This window comes from Jaculus jaculus, chromosome 2 (genome assembly GCF_020740685.1).
Source record: "Jaculus jaculus isolate mJacJac1 chromosome 2, mJacJac1.mat.Y.cur, whole genome shotgun sequence".
NCBI lineage: Eukaryota > Metazoa > Chordata > Mammalia > Rodentia > Dipodidae > Jaculus > Jaculus jaculus.
Window position 1 is genome coordinate 189,295,502 of NC_059103.1, and position 26,571 is coordinate 189,322,072.

At 39.5% G+C, this 26,571-nt stretch overlaps 1 protein-coding gene across 1 annotated transcript; it reads right to left on the minus strand.

Moving 5' to 3' along the window:
• Window positions 1-214: 214 nt before the first annotated feature.
• Window positions 215-26,571, minus strand: Tnfrsf11b (TNF receptor superfamily member 11b). Its single transcript, XM_004661373.2, has 5 exons — window positions 26,330-26,571; window positions 9,616-9,985; window positions 5,829-6,020; window positions 3,690-3,914; window positions 215-1,428 (listed from the first exon to the last, which is right to left on the minus strand). The coding sequence occupies exons 1-5, from the start codon at window positions 26,357-26,359 to the stop codon at window positions 1,040-1,042; spliced, it is 1,206 nt and encodes a 401-aa protein (XP_004661430.1). The 5' UTR covers window positions 26,360-26,571; the 3' UTR covers window positions 215-1,039.

A 26,571-nucleotide genomic window follows, 5' to 3' on the forward strand; every position in this document is an offset into this window, starting at 1 on the left:
ATCTCCGTGTTTCACATATGTATATGAATTACCTTGGAGCTTGTGAAAAATTCCCATTTCTGACCATACTCTGACTTTTTTTTTTCAAGCAACTTGTTCCAGAGGTCTGAGTTTTAAACAATTCCTAGTTGGTTTTGGTGATAAAGGAACAGAGACATTTTGAGAACTTAAAGTCATTAAAGTCCCATTCAAATGAAAACACGAGGAAAAGAAATGAAAAATAATTTGAAAACTTTAATGATGTTATTTATACAGTAAGACCATAAAAATCTTTTAAATAAAGTACATTCAATTTCTCAGAGCATCTAGTATTCAGATAATTTATAGTTCATACACTTTCCAACATTAAACAATTGACTACATAATGCATTTTCTATAAAATGATATTACAGCGTATACAGATAAAATTATATTATAAAAACATTCCACACAGGAAAAGTGGCAGAACCAAATATAAAATCCTACAAACTTTCTATTAAAAATATACTTTACATCTTTCATTTGTCATAATAAACAATATTTTTTTCTTTCTAAAATTAAGTCTTAGACCATTTCTCTCTAGGATGATAATATGTACAAATCTTATGTCTGAATGAATATAAATAGCAATACTGCAACAGTGTTACAGATATATTAGTAACGTTTACAGAAAAAAACATGACTTTCTAATAAAAGCCTATAGCACAGCTGAAATCCCAAAGCTATATATGTTAGACATTCCCATATTTGGAAAGATACAATGGACTCTAGATTTTGTTATTAATATTTCCAGTTGAATTCCTGCAAGCAGTAACAAGAAAAAAAATACAGTCAGTAGATACTGGGCCAGAACTTACAGCTGGATAAGTTATTGGGGATGTATTGAACTTTGTGGGAGATACTAGTTCTCCACATTCTAGTTTCTTTGAGTGCCGTGAAGCAAAGTCAGTCGTGGTTGATGAGAGAGAGATTACTGTACCCCCTCGAGTGCATGAGGGGCAGTCTGCTCCTCCCTCAGGCCTGGACCATCACGAAGAAACAGCCCAGTGACCACGTCTGGTTATAAGCAGCTTATTTTGACTGACTGGACCTGGTTCCCTATCATCTCTAAAAAGAGCTTCTGATACAATCGGTACATGGTGAAGCTGTGCAGAAACCTGATGGTCTTCCTCAGACTGTGAGTGACGGTTTTGGGGAAGTGGTATGTTTTCAAGTGCTTGAGAGCATGCATCAAGCCCTTCAGGGTGTCCTGGTCACCGTTCTTGATTCTCCACAAGCTGAGCAGCTTCAGGAGCTGCTCGTTTGCTCTGCATGTCTTCCTTGTCCTTTCGATGTCTTCTGTACTGACTTTCTTCCCAGGTAAGCTCTCCATCAAGCCGAGGAGCTGCTCATAGGTAAGGTTTGCATGTCCCATGTGTCGCTGCACACTGTTTTCACAGAGGTCAATATCTGCATGGGGCAAAAGACCACGGAGACACTTTTGTCATTTCTATTCATCCCATACCATCACCCAGCCAATGTGTGTCACCTGGTCTAATGTCATTTTGTTGTTTAATTTTAGGGATAAGCTTTCTCTCTCTCTCTCTCTCTCTCTCTCTCTCTCTCTCTCTCTCTCTCTCTCTCTCTTGTGTGTGTGTGTGTGTGTGTGTGTGTGTGTGTTTTAGAGAGAGAAAAATAACAAGAGAAAGAGATTAATAGAGAGGGAGAGAGAGTATAGTTGACTTAAGTGACAATAGTTATTTCTGAGAACTAAGAGAATATTTTTATTATTATTTATTTATTTATTTGACAGCGACAGACATAGAGAGAAAGACAGATAGAGGGAGAGAGAGAGAGAATGGGCACGCTAGGGCTTCCAGCCTCTGCAAACGAACTCCAGACGTGTGCACCCCCTTGTGCATCTGGCTAACGTGGGACCTGGGAATCGAGCCTCGAACCGGGGTCCTTAGGCTTCACAGGCAAGCGCTTAGCTGCTAAGCCATCTCTCCAGCCCTAAGAGAATATTATTTGCTGCTATAATAGGATAACATACTACACTACTTATTTAGGCATCCAACAAAAGTTTTTAAGGTTTCCTTGGTTTTGAAAGTCAACATTAGAAAGTTACAGACACACCACTTTGTTTTCTAAGCAAAGTTAAACTCACAATATTTCATAAAAACATAAATCAGTTTAGCTATCTTGTAATGTGCACTTCATTTGTTGGTATTAAACACAGACCCTGGTTGACAAGAGTCCCTTGAACAAGACTTTAATAAACACACGCAGCACTGGAGGAGCATCATGGTGAGGCAGTTATCTGAAAAGTCAATAACAGGGGTCCCAGGAATAGGAGCATGCACATAGCCTGGAGGGCACTTCAGCAGTGAGCTTGGGCATAAACATAAGAGGGAGTAACTAATGTTTCTATTAATGACATGAGTCATTTCCTATCTGTGAGCCTTAAGGCAAGTCACTTTATCTTTCTGGGCTGCAATACCAATATCATCATTTTTAAAGCAAGGAATGTTGTCTCTTCTCTTTCTAACAGTGTATGATTTTCTATTTCTCTTTCTTTTTTTTTCTCTTCAGGGCTAATTATGCGTTCAAAGAATAATTCTGTTTTGCCAGAACCACAAGAAAAGTTTACTCTTTGCATAAGTGAAAGCAGTAGGCTGTCAAAAGATGTTAGTTTGGGCTGGAGAGATGGCTTAGTGGTTAAGCGCTTGCCTGTGAAGCCTAAGGACCCCGGTTCGAGGCTTGGTTCCCCAGGTCCCACGTTAGCCAGATGCACAAGGGGGCGCACGTGTCTGGAGTTCGTTTGCAGAGGCTGCAAGCCCTGATGCGCCCATTCTCTCTCTCTCCCTCTACCTGTCTTTCTCCCTGTCTGTCGCTCTCAAATAAATAAATACAAAATTAAAAAAAAAAAAAGATGTTAGTTTGCTAAAACCCATTGCTCTGTGTTCGTATATTTGAGGTGTTCTGGATAGAGTACAGAAACAAGGTCAGATACTTGGGGAGAGCAGAGTAAATTTCTCAATGGCAGTGTCTATTAGTGTCCTTAATTTCTCTGGCATTTCTTCCAATGGTAATTGAAGTTAGAACTCTTCCATTGTATATTGTAAAGCATTTCTTCCTCTTTGGGTCTTTCTCTACCTTCCTCACCATTTCTAAAGGAGATTCCATAGAAAGGTCTAAAACATGAAAATTTGTGGTCTTAATCAGCCCGTTCTTCCAAATAACTCAAATGTTAATCATCCTCATGAATACTCACAACACATGCAACTAACATGATAATTTCAATACAGGATCTGGGCTGAGAATTGATGAAAGGGTATTTGGAAGAGACTCGGCACCTCTCTGGAAGGAATCACCAAATGTACAGTGAAGAGCGTGAAATGTGAGAGAAGAGCCAAGTGGCTGAGAGACTTTCCGAAGTAGGACACAGCAGCAAGGAGCTGAGGAAGAGACTCCCTCCAGTCTGGTCTTGTCTCTATGTACATGTCTCTCCCTTTTGAGTATTCAGTGTATTTTAAAGAGAAAGTAGGGACAGAATAGAACCACATGACTGCTATAGGAATAGTGTCTCCACTTTCCCTCAGTGTGGAATTGTGGGTCCAATGATGAATGTGAAAAGGAAACGGCTACCCCATTACCCTTGCACATAGTCTTGTTCCTCCTTCATGACAAAGCGGTATGTCTAATTGAGGATTAATTTCAGGTAACCGTACCTTGGATGATCTTCTTCACCATATCTTGATCTTTGTTTTGATGCTTCCATAACTTCAGCAGCTGGAACGTCTGTTCTTGTGAGCTGTGTCGCCGTTTAATCCTCTCCACACTCTCTGCTTTTACTTTAGTCCCAGGCAAATTGTCCACCAGAACATTGAGCCAATTAGGTGTAAATTTGGTAGGAAGAGCGAACCTGAAGAAAGCCTCCTCACAAAGGGTGACATCTGAGCGAAAGTAAGAAAACCAAGATTGGCTGAACACTTGGATTTCTGGAAATCTTTTTCACACACACAAAAATAATAGTAAGTGCCTTTGAGCTATGCTAAGATGAGAAGTTTTAATCAAATTAGCTCTGTTGGATGCTCTCTGTGGCACAGACCAACGGGGCTACTGTGCTTTCTTATTTTTCCTTTCTCTTTGGGGCTTTGTTGACGAGGAGGGCAGCTTTAATCCTTTAATCCTTTAATAAGCATTTAATATGACTACAAATAAATTTTATAGCCAAAAATTCTGTAACTTAATGTAAACAGTTAGCACTTTTCTAAAACTTGACTTAGTGACCAGAGGGTAGTTCTAAGTTATTTTGGGGAAATAAAATACTGCATACAGTATTTTGAAATAATATATTATTTTACATAATATAAAATATATGCTTATCTGTGGAAAAAAAGCAGTTGATAAAAGTCAACATAGAAGATGCACTAAGGGTCAAAGGTGTGGCTCAGTGGTATAGTACTGGCCTAATAGTCACAAAGCTCTGGGTTTAATTTCCAGCAAAAATGCAAAAAAAAAAGAACAAAACAGAAAAACTTGCATTAAGTAGAAACATAATAAAAATCGTTAATAGTTGCCATGGCCTAAGTGTCTGGGTAGAACTGGTATATTTCAAGATTAGGAGTTTATGTTTAATTTAGAGTTTAAATACTGCATTTGCTATTAGCCATCTATGATGACCATAAGCAAATTTCACAGTGTTTTAGTAAATATTAAACTCTATAAAGTAATTGCTCAATTAATGGAAAAATAAAATGTAAAATAAAATAAAGACAGTATTAAGGTTAGAATTCACTCTTTTTTTTACAGAGGCAAGCAGAAAGGCTTCATGACTTATCTAAGAATTCAAACGCAGTGCAAAATAGTGTTGGACCTGGTATGGAACTGTAATTATACCAGCCCTCATTCCTGTGAGTTTCTGTGTGGTACAGTAAGATGTTTTGGGCTAGTCCAGTTGGTTTGAATAAAGGAACAAAAGTAGACCATCTCGGGTGTGATAAGTCCTCCAGTGACATGCTGAGATTAGTTCAGTGATAGGCGGGGCAGAAAGTGAAGATGATCAGTATCATCTCCAATAGGATATGATTTTAACTTCATGCTAGTGACCTCAACTGAACAGACTTTCAGATGCCAGAGGAATGCAGAACTTTCATGTGCTAAATCCCCTGGCACCATTAGTAACAATGCCAAGTTTAGATTTCTAATTTGTCACCAGTCTCCATCATTTTGCTTCTTCAGTACCAATCTCCACTTTAGCTAATAATACAAACTTTTCTTTTGCAGGGGTGGGGGCTGATGCCAGGACATCATGCTTGCTAGGTAAGTACGCCATTAATAAGCTATATCCCCAGCCCTTAACACAGACATTTTGAAAGTGATAAAATACATAATTTAAATCCTGCAATTTGAAGTTGGCTGATTTGGGCTCAAGCAATCATCTCGGAAGGCACTGGAGAAAGCCAGAGGTTGAGATGTTAGGCCAGCTGTGGGAAAATGAGGACTTTTTGAGAAATTTTTGAGTTGTAGTTTCAGCAACTGCCTAAAAAAGAAAACTGTGGGGCTGGAGACACGGCTTAGTGGTGAAGATGCTTGCCTGCAAAGCAGAGGGACCCAGGTTCAATTCTCCAGGTCCCACGTAAGCCAGATATACATGGTGGTGCATGTGTCTAGAGTTCATTTGCAATTGTTAGAGGCCCTGGCATGCTCATTTTCATTCTCTATCTCCCTTTCTCTGTCTCAAATAAATATATATATATTTTTTACCCAGAACAAAAAGAAAAGTATAAGTTTGGCTAAGAGTCTATTGCATTCCCTGCAGAGGCCGATGATTTAAGAAAGGGCAGTATAATTTGGAATATAATTACCTATTCCACATTTTTGTGTTGATTCCCGGTTTCCAGAACATACATTGTCATGTGTTGAATTTCCTTTTTGAGTTAACAAGAGGCCGAGGAAACTGCAGTTTGTGTGTTTCCTACAGGGGGCTTTTGAAGAAGTCTCATTTGAGAAGAATCCATCTGGACATCGTTTGCAAACTGTATTTCGCTCTGGGGTTCCTGTGGAAAATAGCCAAGGAGCTTAACACCTTCCTTTCAAATTCTTTCATAGCAGAAATCATCTTAGCACAGTTTTGGAAAGATTTTTCACTTTGTTTTAACTGCTACGATTATGTTGCACAAAACTTTAGGCATTTCCCTTTTTTACTTCATTAGACAGAGATAACAAAACTTCTACAGTCATCCCCTTAGGCAGTCTTTCATAATACAAACATGAGCTTGTTTTGCTGTTACCTCCAAAATGTTCCTGAAATGTGAGAGGAAAGAGAAGCGAAGGTACTCATTAGCCTTGCCTCTGTTGAAGAGGCAGGAATGCATGTCAACAGCATTCCTCACACAATGATCCTTGCAGACTCATCAAGATAACTGCCATGCATCTGTTTTAATATCTTTCTTTGAAATCAGCACCCATTGAATGTTACATTGTTAAATTCCAATCAATTCTTACAGAACTTCTTTCTTTCCTGACTCCAAATCGTGAGGCAAGCTAACATTGAGAAATAAACACGCACAGTGTAATAAACTTCTGCAGGTGACAGTAAGGCTGGCCTCTGACTCACAGGCATGAAAGCCACAGCTAAGCAGCACAGTCCACCATTTGCTTAAACTGATGATTGGAGAATAAGTACCATTAAGACTTTAGGAAGGGTACAAGGGCATTTTGATTTGTGCTTTTAAGGTGGTTAAGAAATTTAGAGACATCACAGGTTTAAAAAGTCGAACCAGTCAACAACTAGAGGTGCTATGGAAAATGAGAATCATCCAATCCTTGCCTCTATCATCCACAGCCACATCGTACACTGCAGTGTATTTGCATATGAAGCTATCTCCATCTAGTGTAAGCGACTTGAACAGATTAAGGCTTTGGTATTTAGATGCAGATTGTGCAGGCCAATTCTGGTTTATGCAAGAGAACAAGTACAAAGGAGACAAATTAAAGCTAGGGAAAATTATTAGACTTCACTTATTAAAAATTTCAGCCTCCTACCTCATGGTATCTTTTTTTTACCAAACCAAAAAATAAAAAGAAGAAAGGTGGAAAGTGGATTGGCTTTAGTTTCATCTCCTGTCTCTTTTCTTTATGAAAAGGATCGGTGATTCATTGACCTGCAAAACTGGCAAAGGCAGGCAGAAAAGGGGAGGAGGACAGGAAACCACAGCCCAAAAGTTTCACTTATTAAAGGCTATTTTAAGCATGGTACTGGCATTGTTTTAGGAACCACCTTACAAGGCAGAGATAAATTTCAGTTGCATTTTCCAGTGTGCTTTCTTATTTTATCTTTCCCTTTAAATGGGATCTAATATTACATTTTACTGTACAGTACCATAAGCAGAAATCTTTTGGACAGGACTCTTGTGACAGTTACTCAGTTTTCTGGGAATCAGTTACTTGAATATGTGCACCCAAAAGTCCTTTAGCCAACTGCCACACGTCCCACACCAAGGAGAGTTATCATTCTTCAGATACATATTTGGGGCTTTGGTCTCCTGGTGCCTCCTAACAAGAAGGTCACATATATGAAACATTCTTTTAGAAAAGTTTTTTAGCTGAAGGAATCCAAGAATGAAGGAAGAAAAGTTTTGAAATCTGTTTAGAGGCTTTATCTAATAGTACCTTTCTGAATACTGAAGATGACATTTTGTAATTGAAAGGAATTTTTGTATGTAAGGGATGTATCCATTTCAGTAACGATCCTTATCTTATTGGTATCAGTAGGACTGTAACAATTGTAGTCTGGCAAACAAAATGTGAAGTGATGCCCTGATGAGAGGAGCAGTGATGCTCACCCTAAGTACCTGCACAGGAAGTCCAAGGCTGGTTAACAGAGGGATAGAACAGGAGGAGGAGGCACCTTGTCTCCAAAACAGGCAAGGCAAAAAGATGTTTATTACATTTTTTTACGAAAAACTTTCCTTGTCTTTGAGCTGGAAACCCCTCATTTTCCATGTGGAACCACCTGGTGGGTTTTTAGGGAGAGAAAAGGTAAATAAACCCCACAATGGTGCCAAACAGTGCACCCCATCCCTTTGCTCTAAATCTTCCAGTTTTCTGCTTACTTTATCCTATGAACGGATTTTCATACCTATGAGGGAAACAACCTTGCTATTTCCATTGTTTTTCACTATTTCCTATTTTCCAAGCTGCAAAGCATACACTTAAGTTCTGTACACATCTTATTTATGGCACTGGGTTTGGGTTTCGTCAATTTTGTTTGGTTGGGCGGGTTTTTTTCCCCTATCAGTGAACTTAGCATCCGAGATTCAAAATACCGCACAGTATAGAAATAAGAAATGTCACTAATTCCTCCCCCTCAAGTGCTCATTCTAGAGGGATTGTAAGAGGCTTTCATGCGGTGTGTACCTTTTTTAAGATTCACTGCCTTGGAAACGGTAGATTTCAGAGTTTTATTTTTGGGTTTGGTTGTTTGCGACCAGGTTTCCCCTGGAACAGATTTGCCTGTGCCCTCAATCTTTACCACATGTCATTTGTATGCCTAAGTGACACCAATCATTGAGATCTTGTATCTTAAAACTTTTGAAGGTTAAAATTATGGCAAGTAATTAACATCAGCAAGGCCAAGGTCCTAACCTAGGGCCAGATGTGCCTGCCAGAAGATTTTTGACAATGTCTGGGAACATTTTAATTGCCACAATGGAAGAAAATGGTTGTTGGCATTTTGTGGCTACAAGCCAATGACAGCTGCTCATAGTAAAAGAATTATGTGGCTCAAAATGTCAATAGTGTTGAAGTTGAGGAACCAGGCTTCCAAGTAAGTAACCCCAAACTATGCTGATTAGCACTCCCTCTAAGTGAATACTGTTATGTTTTCAAAGCCAGCAGAAGTTGTATGGTGCATCAAAGTTTGTGAATGTGGTGGTGGGGGGGGGGGAAGCATGAGTCTCAGCTTTGAAAACTTCCCTGCACACAGGCTCCAACCTAAGCCGGTGGGAACACAGGACGAGAAAGCACGTTGTTTGTACACAAGTGCTTCCTGTCGGGTCCGCAACCTGTTTCATCTAAGATAAAGAATAAGCTGTTTAGAGGCTTGCTGTAGTTTTGATCCTCCCAGACACTCAACTCACGAGGCCAAAAGAAGTAGCTTCATTTTTAATGATGAAAGTATTTCCCCTAAGCATTCCCATTTTTTTTTACATAATTAATTATAACTGCTCATTGTTAGCCCTCCGGAGCCTCATTAATATCAGCCTAATTACTCTCTTGGTATCGATTAACATTTCTGATGTTGTGTCAGAAGGCACTGCTGTCTGAAGACGCTGCCCACACTGAAGTGAAACATGCAGGTATAGAGCCGCTCCAAGGGCGCACCTCCGAGTATGCGTCTTGAACCAAGGGCCATCCATCATGAATCTCATTAGGGAGCAATTTGCTGCATTTGAGACTCCTCACTAAATTATGCTGTTGTGGCAAAGTATTCCTCTGAGAAAGGTCTGGAAACAATCCAGGCACATAGCTCAGAGCTAACAGGTCGCATGACCTTTGTGGTCAGGGCACATGGCCCTGGAAACTTTCACTGGCTGTCTGACTTGGCAAGGCCCTAGCTGATTTGGCTAGAGCTCGGAAGCAGTTACGTACCAGCCTGTGCCACTCCCAACCCAGGGGGACAGCTCCGGTGCTTCAAGCAGAACTCCAGCTCCAGGTAGCGCCCCGCCTCACACTCGCACACACGGTTGTGCGTGCGATTGCACTCCTGCTTCGTGTGCTGCAGCTCCTTGCACACTGGGCTGCAGTACACACACTCATCACTGGTGTGCCAGCTGTCTGTGTAGGAGTGCTCAGGGCAAGGCAGGCACAGTGTATTCCCTCTTGCTGTGCAGTGCTGTTTTAGGTAGGTGCCGGGGGAACATTTTTCACACATGAGCTGACGACCGCTGTCTGGGTCATAATGAAGGTATTTTGGAGGGAAGGTTTCCTGGGTGGTCCATTTAATGGAGATGTCCAAGAACTGGGAGGAGATACAATGGGAAATGAACATTGATTTGGATTGTTTCTATGTACCTTACATTTTTTTTTTTTTTAAAAAAAGCCCCTTACTGTTTACATGGAATACCAATCCTATCTACTGAGACGCAGCACAAAGCAAGGGTAGAAGCCATAAATTTTGCTTTCCAGTTGCTTATGTTCAAAGACCAAGACTACAGGTAGCAACAAACATACTAAATAAATCCAGGTTCCTAGCTCATCAGAACAGAGCTTTAAGGCACCTTGGGATAATGATGTGACCTGCAAGACACTTTTTCTCTTTAAGCTTTAGGATTATTTCCAGATAAGTGAATGGATGGACAGATCATTCCCACAATAGCTATATCCAAGTGTACCAGATTCCTTGCTAAAAATATGACACATAGAATTCACATCCTCAAGCTTTATGATACTACTGGTCAGGAAGTTGGGCTGGGAGTTAAAGAAACAGAACAAAAAATAAATAAAGAAAAAGGCCTTCTGTGTTGCTTCCGTAGCGTGGAGAACATGCTGGTACTCGTTCTTCCTTTAATGATGTGAGAAATAGTTATTGAGGCTTTACTCTGTGTTAGACTCGGTTCTGAGCACTTGGGGTTAAGCCTTCAACAAAAAATGGTAGTGAAACCTTCCCTTGAGCAGTTCACAGCCTAACTACAAATTAAGAAAATAAATACAGTGGAATTAAATGACATGTCAGAAGACAAGCATTGTTTACAAAGAGATTAAGTACAGGAGATGGAAACATAGAGAGGAAAGTGGTTAAAGTTGTCATAGTAGCTATATTTTGCATTAGATGATAGCTCTTTTAGACTGTGCCCTATGATGTAATGATGACAGATAAAGGAATAAAGCATTGGTTTTGTTGGAAAGTACAGGATGATATCAGCAGCCATTCCTGGCATTCATTCACTCACACACCAGATCTATGCCAAGCACCAGAAATTGGATGGTGAGCCACAGCTGACCACCGTCTCCCATAAGTTTACATATCCGCTGGGAAGACACAGAATTTTGAACTTAATGTTTCTCTAAAGATCGTATGACTTGCATAAGTGACTCATGTGTAGAAAATCCAATAATCACTTCTCTCTGAGTTAACTGAGTAATATGTCAAGGGCCAGGCAAGCTTTCAGAAGTTGACATACATTATGATAGGGAAAGGTCTGTGTAGAGGGATAAAGGATCCAATGATCGAGTGTGCTGTTTGCAGGGTAACTGTAGGTAGGCTCTAGATTATGTCGTATGTCCCCCTCCCCCAAAGTCTTCAGAGAGCATTGAAGAAATTGTTCCCACTAATTATAGGAAATACAGGCTCAGAAAAAAAAAAAAAACTGTGTTATTTGTTGTAAAAGGTGGTTTGTTTGGTTTTTATTGTTAGCTTTTTTTGTTTGGTTCAGGAATCAGCAGACTGTTTCCAGGCTTCAGGGAGGTTGCAAACCTAACACAATTATTTTTTTTTTCCAAATTGTTATTTTTTATATGTATTTTTAATAGTCTTTAGGAGATGTTGCAGAACCTCACCCCATAACCTGAGAGAAGGATGCCAAACTAAAGAAAGTGAATTCTTTGTTGAATCAGAGGTGGCAGTGTTTAAAGCATGGCCCTTTTCATAAACATTTAGGGGTTTTAATCAAAGTAGCTTCATTCAGTGCTTACTTGAACAAGGCGAGTGTCTTGAACCTAATATGAGCTTGTAAACCAGAGGTAAAGAAGAAAACACCTCACTCAAGGTCATGGGCCACTGAACAGAGAACAGTTTTCAAAGTGCTTTGATGTCAGACACTCCAACTTAACACAGAGCCGCTTAGTATGCCAGCTCAGGGCTGCCGAGATACCTCCTATGCCCTGGAAGTTTCTGAGGAAAGATTGCTCTTACATTTTCCTGGACCTTTTTATTGGCTTGAAGGAAACAAAAATCAGACTGACTTGCTAGTTGGTCATTTGAATGAGCTGTGCTATCTTCCAAGGTTTCTTTGTGAATTTAGTTCAAATATTTTAAAAATCCTCAGTGCTATGCAGTGAGAGTTTCCTAACACAACTTTCAAACCCATAAAAAAAGTAAATAGCTAGCACTTTTCTCTTGCTGCTAACTCCAGATTTCCTGGAAGGCCATTTGTGAAGGCTCTGTCTCTTTCAAGACGCCTGCTTGGCTCAGAGATCCAGAGCCCTTTTATTTTTTTAAATTTATTTTTGTTAGTTATGGACTACTTAGTATGTAAACAACACATGTTGGTACCATCCTTTCTCTCATCTCTGCCCATTTTCTGAAGGGTCCCTCCTCGTTGGGGATACAGGTTATCCCCATGGGGATTGTGCATCATGCATTATGGGGGCAGCAGTCAGTTATGGGGGAGAGGCAATGTCTCTGTGCAAAATGTCCCAACTTGTGGCTATAGCAATATTTCTGCCCCTTCTTCCACAAAATTCCCTGTGCCATGTTGGGTGCATTTTAAGTCTACTTCAGTGATGGGTACTTAGGAGCCTCTGGATCTCTGCTTTGGTAGGTGTTGAGTATCCTCAGTGTCTATCTCCTTCACTCTTGTGCTGATATCAGGTTCACCAAGAAAGAAAGCAGCACTCTTGCTCATCTCCCCAAATCCTCTGTGGTTTCAGCTGGGGCAAGGCTAATGAAAGATAATAATGAAAGGTCATTTATCTCCTCAGGAAAGACTTCCTCAACAAAATTCAAGAAGCTCAGGGACTTAAATACTCAACCAATGAGATCTCATGAAGCTGAAAAGTTTTTGCACAAACATACCATAAGCAGAGCCAATAGATTACCCACTGAATGGGAGAACATTATTTTCTGGCTATACAACTGATAGTGGCCTAATTTCTAGAATCAACAAAGCACTCAAAAATCTAAACAATAAAAATATCAAACAACCCACACATAAAATGGGGCAGAGAATGAACAGGGAGTTCTCAGAGGAAGAAATACAAATGGCAAACACACACTTAAGAAAATGTCCTACATCCCTAACCATCAGGGAAATGCAAGCTCAGACAACTATGAGATTCCACCTTCCCTCAGTAAAGATAGAAATCATTGAAAAATCAAATGGCGACAAATGTGGTTGAGGATATGCAGAACTCTTTCATCTCAAGAGGTACTACTAAGTGGAAATTGGACTTGCCACAGCTTTACTTCCCACTGATGTCCTGTGCCCATTTCTACAAAGTTCAAGTGTGCTCATTGCCTCCTCAGGGCAAATTCTTTCTCCTTTATTCAAAAACAATGAGGATGGGATGGGAAAAAAAGAAAAAAGTGGCATTCATACTCTTCACTTAAAAGAGCCAAATAAATACCAAGAAAAGCTGAAAATTCCCAACTGCAAACCCAAATCTTATGTGCTCCAGGTTCCAAAACTTTTCAAACATCATATCTGTGCTCAAAAAAATTTCAGACTGTACAAATTAGGTTTCAGGATTTTGGGATTAGGGAGTCTCAAGCAGTAAAGTCTATACAAATATTGTCAAATCTAAAAATAAAAAAAAAATGAGAAAATCTGAAATACTTTTTCTGGTTATAAACTTTTCAGATAAGGGATATTTAGCCTGTACACAAAAAATGTCAATGAAATTTATATATTTTTTAGATTACTGGCATGATATTATTGGCTTCCTTCAACCATGCTTTGGAAAACAGTTATTTCTTTGATATATAGGGAAGTTGGGGAGGTAAAAGAAAAAGACAGGGTATGGACTTAAGGATTCAAGATTAATTGGTAGAAGTAATTTTCTTAAAGTTACATTGTGGAATTACCAGATGGATTTTTAAGTCAGAAAGCCTTGGGAACTATAGACTTCTTTTCTGCAAATTCAATTGGGCCTCTGTATTTTGCTTGAAAATTTTCCACTTTGGTGAGAGGGCAAAACTCTGTGTGGCCAAAAATGGGTGTTTAGGTCTCAATCTCTGGTTAGCCCCAATTCCCACACAGAATTTCTGGAATCAGTTACTGACAGTGGATGGACAAGATTAATGGAGCTCTTCACCCCAGTTCTTTCTCTTGCTTCCTTTTGCATTTCTTGGAAAAGCGTGAAAAAAAATACTATCTTTATGTTGTTTGTTGATAATATTTAGACCCTCATACAGACAAAAAAAATTTCTGTGTAATGGAATCTCTAAGTAGTCACATCTTCAGTGGCAAGGACACAGGTATAGGAATGTCTGTGTTTTATGCTTGACTTCTGAGGAAAAAGTTAAATGGAATGCTCTCTGTATTTCCTCTTTTCTCTTGTTTCCATTCTCTGTGATTTGGTATAATTGTCTGTACTCAGAGGGCATCTGAAAGGCCTTACTGTGGGTGCTTCCCACCTCCAGTCTCCAAGGGTTCTTTCTCAAGCTTCTGTACCACTTCTCTTGAAGTTACCATTAAGGTTCCATTTCTAATAACCTTATTGCTTTCCTTTTGTTCCATTTTAATGTTGATACAGTGTTCAGTTATTTTGTATTTCAAGCCTTTTATCTTTCCTCCTTTACCAAATGCTAACAGAGGATGGCACTTTGTGGAGACAGTGGGCGGGCTTAGTTGTTCCATAGCAACACCTCTCACTCTACTGTTGCACTATTCTTGAATGACAATTTGTCTTAGTTTCACCCCCTTCTTACTCGTTGCTCTGCTGCTTTATTTGGGCAGCCCCTGGTCAAGAAGACCTCTTTTACAAGTCCCCACTTGGAGCTGGAGAGATGGCTCCAGGGTGCAGGCACTTGCCTACAAGTCCCACTTGACAGTTCAGCCATGCTTTCCATCCCCTCTCAAATGACTTGTCTAGAGCACTCTGTTGGTATTTGCATCTTCCTAAAGGACAAATGCAGATCACACTTCCCCCAGCAAAGCTGATTTATGCATTACGCAATGCATCCAATCCTATGGTACTAAGGCTTGCTCTCTGGTATGCAGAACCATGAATGACCTAGTGGGTTTCCGTTTTTGGAAGATTCATTAAAAGGATCCCACGCAGAGCCTGAAATAGCCGATGGGTTTGGGAGTTCCTTTTGTAATCCCTCGTCATGATCGTTACCACAGAGAACTATTTGAGGACTAAAGTTAGTTAACCATCTGGTCAGTCTGTAAACCATTGCATTTTTCAGTTCATCTTAGGCATGCAAGGAAACACCCAGGATACATCCCACAATGAGTTTCCTAAAGATTACTTATAGTATATGCTTTAAATATTTTGAAAATAGACTTGATAAGGAAGAAAGATTCAAACAAAGGTAGGATGTTATGTATGCTAATTATGCAGGAAGCAGCAAATGAAAGACTTTTGAATTAGATCCATTTCTAAAGACATCTTGAGCTTCTCTGTCAGTAGGAAGTTAGGCATTTAACATATGTCTTAAGTTGGGTTTCCCTCCTGTTCTAGTGTTTTAGTGGCCTACAAAAAAAAGTCCTTCTGACTTGTGAATAAAAATTGATTTCAGTATCTTCCTGCTTGGTATGCTGTTCTTGGTTCTGGTCAAAAGTTTAAAGGGCAGCAGGGCATGGTGGCACCTGCTTTTAATCCCAGCACTTGAGAGGCAGAGGTAGGAGGATCACCATGAGCTAGAGGCCACCCTGACAATACATAGTGAATTCCAGGTCAGCCTGGGCTAGAATGAGATCCTACCTCAAAAAACCAACCAAACAAACAAACAAACAAACAGATTCAAAGGTCTGACCAAGGCTTGAAGGTTTTGATAGGGAAATCTTTGTCCCAATGCTAGCAACTGTTTAATATATCTATATATTTTATTCATTCCAATATATGCTGAATGCCTACTATGTGAAATCCATAACATTAGGAATATGTAGAATACATTAATAACAAAGACATTAAGAGTACATTTGTAAGGTGAAACACCCAGTCTGTATTGACTTCATCTGTAAAATGATAAGGATGGATGATGAAATTTGCCAAAAGGAAGATACTTTTTAAAGTCTATTTTATTTTCAAGGAGTTTTGTACCTACTTCTCCATTTGTACTTATCTTCCATTTGAAAGGCGAGTGTGAACAAAGGCAGCTCATATGTGAGGTTTATCTACTCTTGCCAGTTCCCCTCTTGAGAGTCTAACGTGTTTAGTAATTTCCACAATAGTCAGTTATTTGGCTGGGAGTTATGTCTCTAGGTACGGGAGTAAGAGCAAATAAATTAAATCTGCTCATCTCTACATCCATGATTTACTGCCAAAAGTTTTCCTAGGCAAATGGGGGAGAAGAAACACAATTATGATTTATTAGATGAATCACTAGGCCAAATTCTACACTAGTTTACTTCCCTTGGGTCTGAAATACCCTCCAAGTAAAATTTAACTTTTACTGTAATTTTTGTTCACCCCAAAGTTTCCTTAAATTGTCTAAAGTTTTTAACATTCAATAGCAGAAACTTGTGTTTGGTCAGTAAGGAACATAGATTAGATTTGCTTATGATGACTTTTCCATGAAGAAGCTTTACCATTTATTAATGATTCTCTGATTAGTGTAGGAAAAAGGAAAGAAACCAAAATAAGAGACCAACTTTCATTTAAAAAAAAAAAAAGAAGAAGAAGAATCTGCAAGGCAGGTTAGCATGTAAGGAAGATATAAAAATAACAATCTCATACATTTGGACTCCTCAATCCTAATCTTTCTTCTCTCAGGTTTCTGTTAATTGCTGTGTTTGAGATAGAGGGTCCATTTTGACAACATTGTCACAATGGTGCTGGTTGTACATTTGTGTTATAATGATCTCCACTCAGCCTCCCTTGTCAAGCATGCAGCAGAATCACAATTTCAAGGCTCTCCAGCTACTGGGTCTAATCTACATATGGTGAAGGGCAGCTTTGAGAGGAAGTTGGACAAGGAAACCCATAATAGTAAGGACGTGGGATGGAAACCAGAAGGACAAGTGGAGTCAAATAACATCTGTGTTAAACATGTGGGAATTTCCCATGCACCTATGATGTGCATGTCTCATCTGAGAAAGACTTGAGGACAAGGTGGATAACAACATCATATTATGGTATAATATGATTATACAATAGGCTGTGGATTAAGCCCACTCACATGCTTGTACCATCCATCCCCTCCAAGTACTCCTTGGAAATATGATTATCCTCACTTGATGAATGAAGAGATAGACTCTTGGAGAATTGAGTGACTAGTCAAAGGCTATAAAATTAGCACACATTTAAGCTAGGGTTCAAATCGAAGCCTGCCTGGACCAAGAGCATTTGCAACTGACTCTTCTCCTTACAGCCTTCTGAATCGTGAGATTTACAGTTTTATGAAAGTGGCAGACATGAAAATAATGAACTTGAATACTAAAATTTAATATCATCTGTTTACCTATTTATGTATCACCCATCTTTCCACGTATTCATCCACCCTGATGAATAAACTCTCCTGACCTACACTGCAGTAATGAACACGTAGTTTCTGTAGATAGTCTTGGGATTGGACAACCAGTAGGTTCTCAGTAATGTGGCCCCTGGAATTGACTCACACTTCCTCTTTGCTTTTCCATGCTTTTACTATTTAATGAGGTGCTAAGCCTTAAGATCTTACTTCATATGGTCTTACCTAGGAAATCTGGGCTCAGACACATCCATTAAAAGTACCAGGGCATTTAATTACAGATGAAAGAGCACTCAAAAAAAAGTGGAGTCCATGAAATGAAAGGGGTTTAAAAAAATGAAAAGAATATATTGGAATCTCTTTGTTCAAGAGTTTGTCCCTCATGAACCCCAGCCTGGACCATTCTTAACCCCAGCAGGGCACTCTGGGTTGACGATTCCCACAGTGGTTGCATCTGATTTAGAAGTAGTTGTTTACAGACTCAGTTACTGGATTACTAGTATGATCGACAGTACAGCAGGAATAAGCCTTATCTGGGTAACCTTAGGGAAAACTACTTAACTTCTCTGGATTTCCACCTCGTTGTCTGTGAATCTCTGTATTATGTGATATTTTGTGTGAAAATTAAGTTTAATATTGTGTGTGGCATCTAGATATGATGCCTACTCTAAAAAAAAGATTGTCATTATCTTTTATGGTTTCTGCCTTCTGGCTTGGGTGAAATTGGTCAAACTTTAGACTAATGACTGACCTTTACAAAGGCAATGTCAGTTGGAAGTGATGAAAGAAATGATGCAGACTTTTTGTTTTTGTGATTCTCACATAATCATGGGTTTAATTTGGTGTACTGGTAGTGTCTGGTAATCATAATATTTCACAGCCCTTCTATGACTTTCTAAAATGGATGTTGCCAAAATTCTGAGCTTTCTATAGAAGAAAGATGACATTTCTATTTATGAATCTTTTCTTTGTTTGGTTTTGTTTTTCGAGGTATGGTCTCACTCTAGCACAGGCTGACCTGGAATTCACTATGTAGACTCAGGGTGGCCTTGAACTCACGATAATTTTCCTACCACTGCTTCCCAAGTACTGAGATTAAAGGCGTTCACCACCATGCCAGGACACTACTTACGAAACCTTATAGCAATGGCTTTGATATGGAATGATTGAGCTGGTAATCTCAAACTAGAGCTAGTTTATTTGTGATTTAATATCATCTGTTTACTTATATATCATCCATCTTTCTATGTAAGTATCCACCCTAATGAATAAACTCTCTTGACCTATAATACAGTAATTGACACATAGATTTCTGTAGATGGTTCTGTGTTATTTGTTTCTCAGGGAACCAATTTTAAATGTTCTTTGCAGTTGCCACCAATTTTAAATGTATTATTTTTTTTTTTTTCATTGCCACCTCTCAATGATCAGATGTAATTGAGGTTTTGATACTGAATCAGTTGGTTTGATGCTGTTCAAATAAAGAACTTTAAAATCTCAGCAGCTTCAAGACAACAACAAAGATTTAGTTTTGGCTGTGCTATGGTGGCTGCTGTACTGATTTGAATGAGATCCCCACATAGTGTCATGTGTTTTGAATACTTGTTCCCCAACTGGTGGCCATTTGGAAAGTGGAACCTCGTTGGAGGAGATGTAGCTATGGATGGATTTAAGGATGTCTATAAGCCACTTCCTCTTGCCAGTAGCAGCTCAGCTCACTCTCTTGCTGCTTTCTGGAAGATGCCGTGGAAAGGTGGGGTGCCCAGCCTCCGCCCTGCCATTATGACATGTCCCCTTGAAACTATAAGCTAAAATAAACCCTTTCCTCCTGTCATCTGCTTTTGGCCAGGTGTTTTGTCCTAGCAATTCAAAAGTAACTTCAACAGCGACTATCCCTAGTTAGACAGTAGCTGGCTCCTGGCCAAGACTCCTATCCAAGACCTAGGATGACAGAAGAACTAATGTCTGGGAAATTGCTGGTATGAATGGAAGGAGGAAAGAGAAAAATCAAACAAGCAAAGAAAGTTGGAGACAATATTGATAATAAGATGATCTACTATTCAAAAGTGATATGTAATTTTAACTCATAAGTCAATGGCCACAAGTGTTCATATCTTCCCTTAGTACATCCTTTCTAGGAGGAAACTGCCTCATTTCTGGAAGGGAGAACTATGATGAGTTGTCAGATAACACTACTGACTACACCATTCCCAGTAAATACCAGTTATATAGGCATGAACTAGTTGATTTTTAAAGTCATAGGTTATTTTTTAATCTTTTATTTATTTATTTGAGAGAGAAAATGGCAGATGGGGGGGGGTGGGTATGTCAGGGCCTCTATCCACGGCAAATGAACTCCAGATACATAAGCCACCTGTGCATCTAGCTTACATGAATACTTAGGAATTGAACCCAGGTCCTTTGGCTTTGAAGGCAAGTACCTTAGCCACTAAGCACTCTCTAGGCCAACCAGGTGATTTTTTTATGTCTTCCTTTTTAGTGGACATAAAGAGACAAGAGTGTGGGAGTAAAGGTCTTCTGTCTGTCAGCTAGTATATTATTCATGTGGAGATTTTAATGGTCTTGCTGAGCTCCCCATTACCATGCCTATTAGGCCTGAAGGTTTGACATTTATTCCAAAGAGCAGTGTGCAGTTGTCAAGTACTTCTTTGTGAATACAAATTCAAAGAAAATTCTGTTCATTGACTCAAAGAGATTTCTAGTGACCATAATTACACCTCTTCAGTAAGTCCTGGGGGAATGACTTGAACTTGGCTTTTAACTAAATACAATATGAAAAAAATACCTATATTACCAACTTCTATGCATAACTGCTGATGACAAAAAGGGCTTGTTTCAAAATGAGGAAATATATTTTTGCTTAAGAAGATAAATTTGTGATCCTCATATGTTATACTATCTAAAATTAGGTAATATATCAAAAGCAGCTTCCTCATACGGCTTCTTGATGTCAACAGAATTTCTTGGACATGAACTAAAGGGGCAAAAGAAACTTTTGACTACTGAAATAAAAGGGGTTATTGTAAATATTCTTGTAGTAGTATATAGATCAATAACTCCATGTTATTTTTACATGTCTTGAATAGTAAACATTATATAATAAATCTTTTTCAATTCAGATAAAAAATATTAAATTACACATCATCTTCCATATACAATCTGGCCCAATTCTTCCACTTGGAATAGGCATGAGATAAGATCTAAAGAAGTGAGGGCACTGATTGAACTTCAAAGATGAGGGCCTAAATAAGAGATGAGACCCCTGCCTGCATTTTTTGCCACAGTGCTCTACAGTTGAATTCCTAAATTATACCTTTGTTGCTGGTGGTGTTGGTACAAAGTGATGATGGTGGAAAGCAATCTTACATAAAGAATAGAGACTTATTATCTATACTTCCTAAGGATAAGGTACATGATTTTTGGACAAGAAAGTAATAAAATATTTTTGTAGTTAAACAAGAGAACATAAGACCAACATCAAGACAAATCACAGAAGAGGGACAGGATCAAGACAGAAACAATGCCGAGCAATGAACAAGGACAAGCTCAAAGACACACACTGGCAACAGCAATAATGACAGGACAAATGCCAGAACTGGAGGAAGAAAAAGAGCATGAACCAACTTAGAAAGAAATAGCTATTGAAGTAAAACACATGGAGAAGGAATTAAGGTTTTAGGATCAAAGACTTCAGAAGAAAATTGAATTTACCAAAGGCAATAATAAAGGTTAAATTGCTATCTTGCCTTAAATCTAAATCCCTCTTGTCACCCATTTTTCTATTTTATAGTTGATTACTTAGGAGGCTTTTACAAAAAATGTTGTCAAGGTACAGAATGAATTGAAATGAAAACCTTAGGGCTATTCTTCTTTTTAAAGATGATGTTTCATTTTGAGTGAGCAGAATAGTGATTCCCAAAGGCAGGGCAGAGGGATCTAGTAGTCCACAAGCACAAAGTTTCAGCTTCGATGAGTACATTCTAGAGATCTACTATACTGCATGTTGACTGAAGTTAATAATGCTGTGTTGTATGCTTGAAATCTGCTGACCGTAGTTCTTAAGTATTCCAATACATCTGCAACCAGAAGTGATTATGTGAGCAGATGGATGCGTCAATTAGCTTAGAAATTACCTTCATTTCCTCTTGCTTTCTCTATCTGTTTATTGTCTGGCTGGTTCAGATACTTGTAGGAAATGGAGTGAAAAAATATCTACCTAAATTCCTGGGAAATTGTGCCACCTTGTAACTAGGAAAAACCAATCTACTCCATCTGTAGAAAACTGGAACCTTAATCTGGAGAGGACAAGTGAGTGTGTGTGAGAGAGAAGGTACCACACAACTTCTTACCTAATGCATTGTAGCACTATTCTTATCCCTTACAACTGTCCAAAAGAATTCTTTTTATAGACTTTCAATGCAAGTTCCTCCAAAATATTCTGTGGTAGTGAGCTCCAAAAACTAATTACATGTCACATAAAAAACACTGTCCTATTTCAAGTTGGCCATACCTCACTCTTTCTTCTTGCATAGATAGTTTACAGATGTTGCTAGGATTTCCGATTTACTAGTTCCTGCTATTGTGGGTAGCTAAATTTTACTTAGATTTTTGTTTTCTTTTCTAAACATGGATGCCACTCTTTTATTTACATTTATTTTCTCAGACTGTCACTATAAGACATGTGCTCTGGGGACAGCTTTACACTTTCTTCTCATGTCATGTGAAATCTTCTTTCTCTGTGATTCTCTCAGGCAATGACTTGAATGTTTTCTTAATCTCCAGGTTTTTCCTAATACTAAAATTTCTCAACTCTCAATATTTGATGGGACTGGGGAGATGAATGAGTAAGTAAATTGCTTGCCATGCAAGCATGAGGGCCAGAGTTTGGATTCCTACCACCCAGGCAAAATGCCATCAGCAGTGGCACGTGGCCGGTTGTATTCCTAGTGGTGGTGAGACAGAGATAGATACCTATGGCTCAGTGGTTAGCTAGTCAAGCTGAGTGTGAGCTCTGAGTTCATTCCAGGACCTGATCTCAAAATCATAATAATAATAAAGTGGAGGGCAATTGGAGAAGATACCTGAACAACAAGAACAATTCCCTGCTGCACAAACATTCACATGTCCTGTTGAAAACTGGTATAAATAAACTAAAAGAAAAATCTATATATTATTATTTAACCCTAGATCACAACTCCATTTTATTTATACATGGAGTGTTGTTTTGCAGATTTGTTATCCATACATAATTTTGTAGAAATTTATCGACATAAAATTGCATAGAAGATGGAACTTTGTTTTACTCCCAACTCTACAGAGATTTGCTCATGTTCCCTAAAAATCGTAGCCCCAAAGCCGAGCCCAGGCAGGCTCCTGTGTCACCGCTGTGACACGCATGCCTCGTCTTCATTCCCAGCTATGCATCTGCTGGTAATTCCACATAAAAATGCCAGCATATCATGACTTCTTTATGTCTTCTCGTGAAGCTTATTTTATTATAAATTGCTTTCCTTTTTATGACTCCTTTATAGTATAGTTATGTCTGGATATTGATTTTATAAAAATTCTATGTGTAGGCAAAATATATGTACTCTGAATTTCATATCAGGATACAAGAAGGGTACAGAGAATTTATTATAAAAGTTGTCACAGAGGTTTTATTACAGACATACATTGAACAAGGCTGATGTAATTGCAAACTACTGCTCTACAAGTAAGACTTACAAATATACTGATAATGTTGACATGCTTGATCCATTGGAGCAACATAAGGAGCAGGCAAAGCTAAAATATTGTGAAATGCAAATATAATATTTTATAATGTGACTCTTTTTTATTAACATCTCTTTCACTCACCTTCTCTCCTTCTTTCTCTCAGTAAAATGTCAGGGTAAAGGAAATGTCATTGGTTAAAGACATGCTAAGGAAAGTAACGTTTTTTCACAGAAAGTGTTTATGCAAAGGGAGCATACAGGCCAGAGGATGCAGAGAGCCAGTCTCAGAAGGCAAGTCAGTGGCAGGAAACCAAGAATACCGGACTGTGTGTTCGGTGCCTCTTCGGTAAGCATTGCCATAGCACTGTTTCTAGAATTTACTGAATCATTTTGGACCAGAATGTTTTCTTCCTCCACTAGTGGTATTTGACAACTGTGGTTTTAGTCTACGAAGTAAAATTAAAAACCCAGATTGAATTAGGGACTATGTTGAAGGTTGCTAGGTGACAGAGGACAGGAAAGTTGCTATGGACAGGAGTCAGAGCTGCCCTGAGGTTGTGTCTATGTTAGATGTTTCTAAAAACCTTCAGCACATTCTCAAAGGAAAGAAAGAAAGAAAGAAAGAAAGAAAGAAAGAAAGGAAGGAAGGAAGGAGGAAGGAAGGAAGGAAGGAAGGAAGGAAGGAAGGAAGAAAGAAAGAAAAGTCTAGGCAAACCCACAAACTTAACCACTGGGAGAAGGGGAAGGAAACCAAAATAAACAAAAATGAAATGTTAGTAGCCCCAAAGAGTATTATGCTAAAGGAAGACAGACAGATCGGGTCTAGTTCTCTCCTCTTCTGCTCCATTTCTTAGCATCATAGCATTAACTCAGAGCTTGGCTTTGAGAAGGTGGGCAGCGAATGGTGGCCCGGGCTCTGGCACTGGATCATGGTAGGTGATTGTAAATTTCAGCCACCAGTTAAAGCCAAGGTATAGGGCACCCTGTTGATGTTCTCAGCACAATGGATACAAGTCAGTCAAGAAGGAAATGGCTGGGTGTGATTATGGTCCCACTGAAGAACAGCACTCTGCATGAGTGTACTAGTGAGCATTCCAGGGAAGCTTATAAGCAAGACTTCCGTCCTAAAGATGACCCTTTCCCACTTCCACTGCCTGTCTACTAGCAAATCCTGAGCTCTCACAAAAGAATCTAGAATTCTATTCCATCACAGTTTTTGCTTTCCCATTTTGGGGGAGTGTTGCGGGTGCTCAGGATATCATGTGCCTCCGGCAATGAAGCATCCTATCCCTCCATAAGGCAAGAGTAGGTAGTCATATTTCTCTCTTCTGAGTACCGTCAGTATGTCTTCTATATAATTGGCTCTCGATTGCTCTTTATGTGTAATCTGTAGATTAGAAGCTAATGCTAGCATGGAACATGGACTTAACGTGCCTTCCCTATGTATGCATACCACGGTAGCCAGTTTACAGAAACCTAGAGCTCCAGAGGGAAGTAGTGTGGCCACTGTCATTCTGGTAAGTGGTGTGCTGGTGTTTGAGCTCAGTCTTGCTGATAACCACTGTGCTGCAACTTCCTCTACAAACTTCTGGAAGGCTGAGCCATTGAAAAATCCCAAGTCACACAGGACTTCCTTTTTTTGGTAACAATAATTACGTATGCAGTACTTGTCAAATACTTATATTCTCCTTTAGGCGATGAGGTTGATAAGGACAGGAATGGTGTCCACTCTGCTTTTCACTTTGTCCTTACTGTAGTGGCATGTCTGATAGGTAAGACCAAATGTCTACGGTGCTTCTCAGTCTAGAGATGCACCTCACTGTGGGCCAAGGGGCATTCAGTCTCTTTATGTAGTGATACAAAGTGTCCATTTCCAATCACCTAGAAAGTAAACCTCAGAAGCTAAAGAAGGTCCCAGGAAGAGATACAAAAAAAGTTTTGAGGTGCTGGTGATGTATTTCTTCATCCTTGTACCAGCTCACAAATGCTGAATTTGAGAAACTTATTCACTTACATTTGGTACAATTCTGTATGTGTTGTGGTTTTTCTTTCTTTTTTTCTTTTATAAAGGTGTACTTGTTAAAAAAGCAAGTTCTTCACTGCATCCATATGAGTGGCTACATATTCACTATATACAATGTACATGCATATATGTCTATGTAATTAGCATGCATACTTGTGACTGATGTCCCACTATGCCTGGGTGGCTTTTCATTTACCAGGAAGTAAGGGGTGGAGGGGGACTTAGCTTCCCGCTCACACTGTGTGAGGCGGAGGTTGAAAGGCAAACATTGACTCCAGCACACTTCAGACACACATGTGGCTTCAATACAGGTTTTCCCTGACCTTGCATGAGTAACTGATTTGTAACTTCATGTACTCAATATTCTACTAACATAAAGGAAAGAAGTTGATCACAGAAAAAGTTATATGTCAATCCTAATGATCAGCCAAAAGCCTAAACTTTATGTCTTAAAAAACGAGAAAGAAGCTACACTGTTACCAAGACTCCTTCTGTTACCAAATGACCATTTCAAAACTGGTTTTGGCCTATTTAGTGCTGAATATCATTAAGTTACTTAAATATATTATTGAACACAAGTAACGTTAGTCCAGGAATATTTTCTACATTATACTGAAGTTGAGTATTGGGATAATCTATTTTAATAACAAAACTTCACTAAAATATTAAATCGCATACATAACTGACAGACAGATACACACATTATGTAGATATACATACATACATATATATATATATGTATATGTATATTTGTATATGTATGTGTATATACAGTCCCCCTCTGGGACCAGTGATTCAAAGTTGCCATGGCACGTGTAAATGGGCTTAATGATGCATCCAAATTGTGTTCTGTAGAGGAGTTTTGGAAAGTCTGGCCTCCCCTTCTAACATACACTAACGGACCACTTCATTTCTAACAATAATGATGATGATGATGATGAGAAAAGTCCAAACGAGCCAGGATGTACTGAACTCCCTAAGGACCTACGCAATCTGAGATGAAGAATGTAAGATGGGTAAGTAAGATCATTCGCACAAATTAACGAGCAAGTGAAGGTCTACATCTCTCTCGCTCCCCACGTTCCCCTTAAACTAAGCAGAAACTTGCAGGGAGGGCTGAAGGCTCTGTCCAGGTAAGTACGGGGTTCCAACCTCAACCTGAGAGAGGCGGGTGAGTGTGGCCCCCAGCAGCCCGCGGGGAGGGACGCCAGGCGGCCTGGGGCACGGGCCGGGCGCCCCGGGACTTACCACGAGCGCGCAGCACAGCCACCAGCTCATCGCGGTCCTCGGGGAAACCTGGGGCGGCGGGCGGGCGGCGGAGGCGGCGGCCGGGCCAGCGCTAGGTGCGTCTCTGCAGCCGGGGCGGTCATGACGTGTTATATAAGGTCTCGGCAACAGGAAGTATGGCCTGGCTTTTTGATCGTGTCTTATCCTGGACCAAGTTTTGCACCTTTCCTTTTTAGGAACCTTGGGCGCGAGCGGTGGGTGGG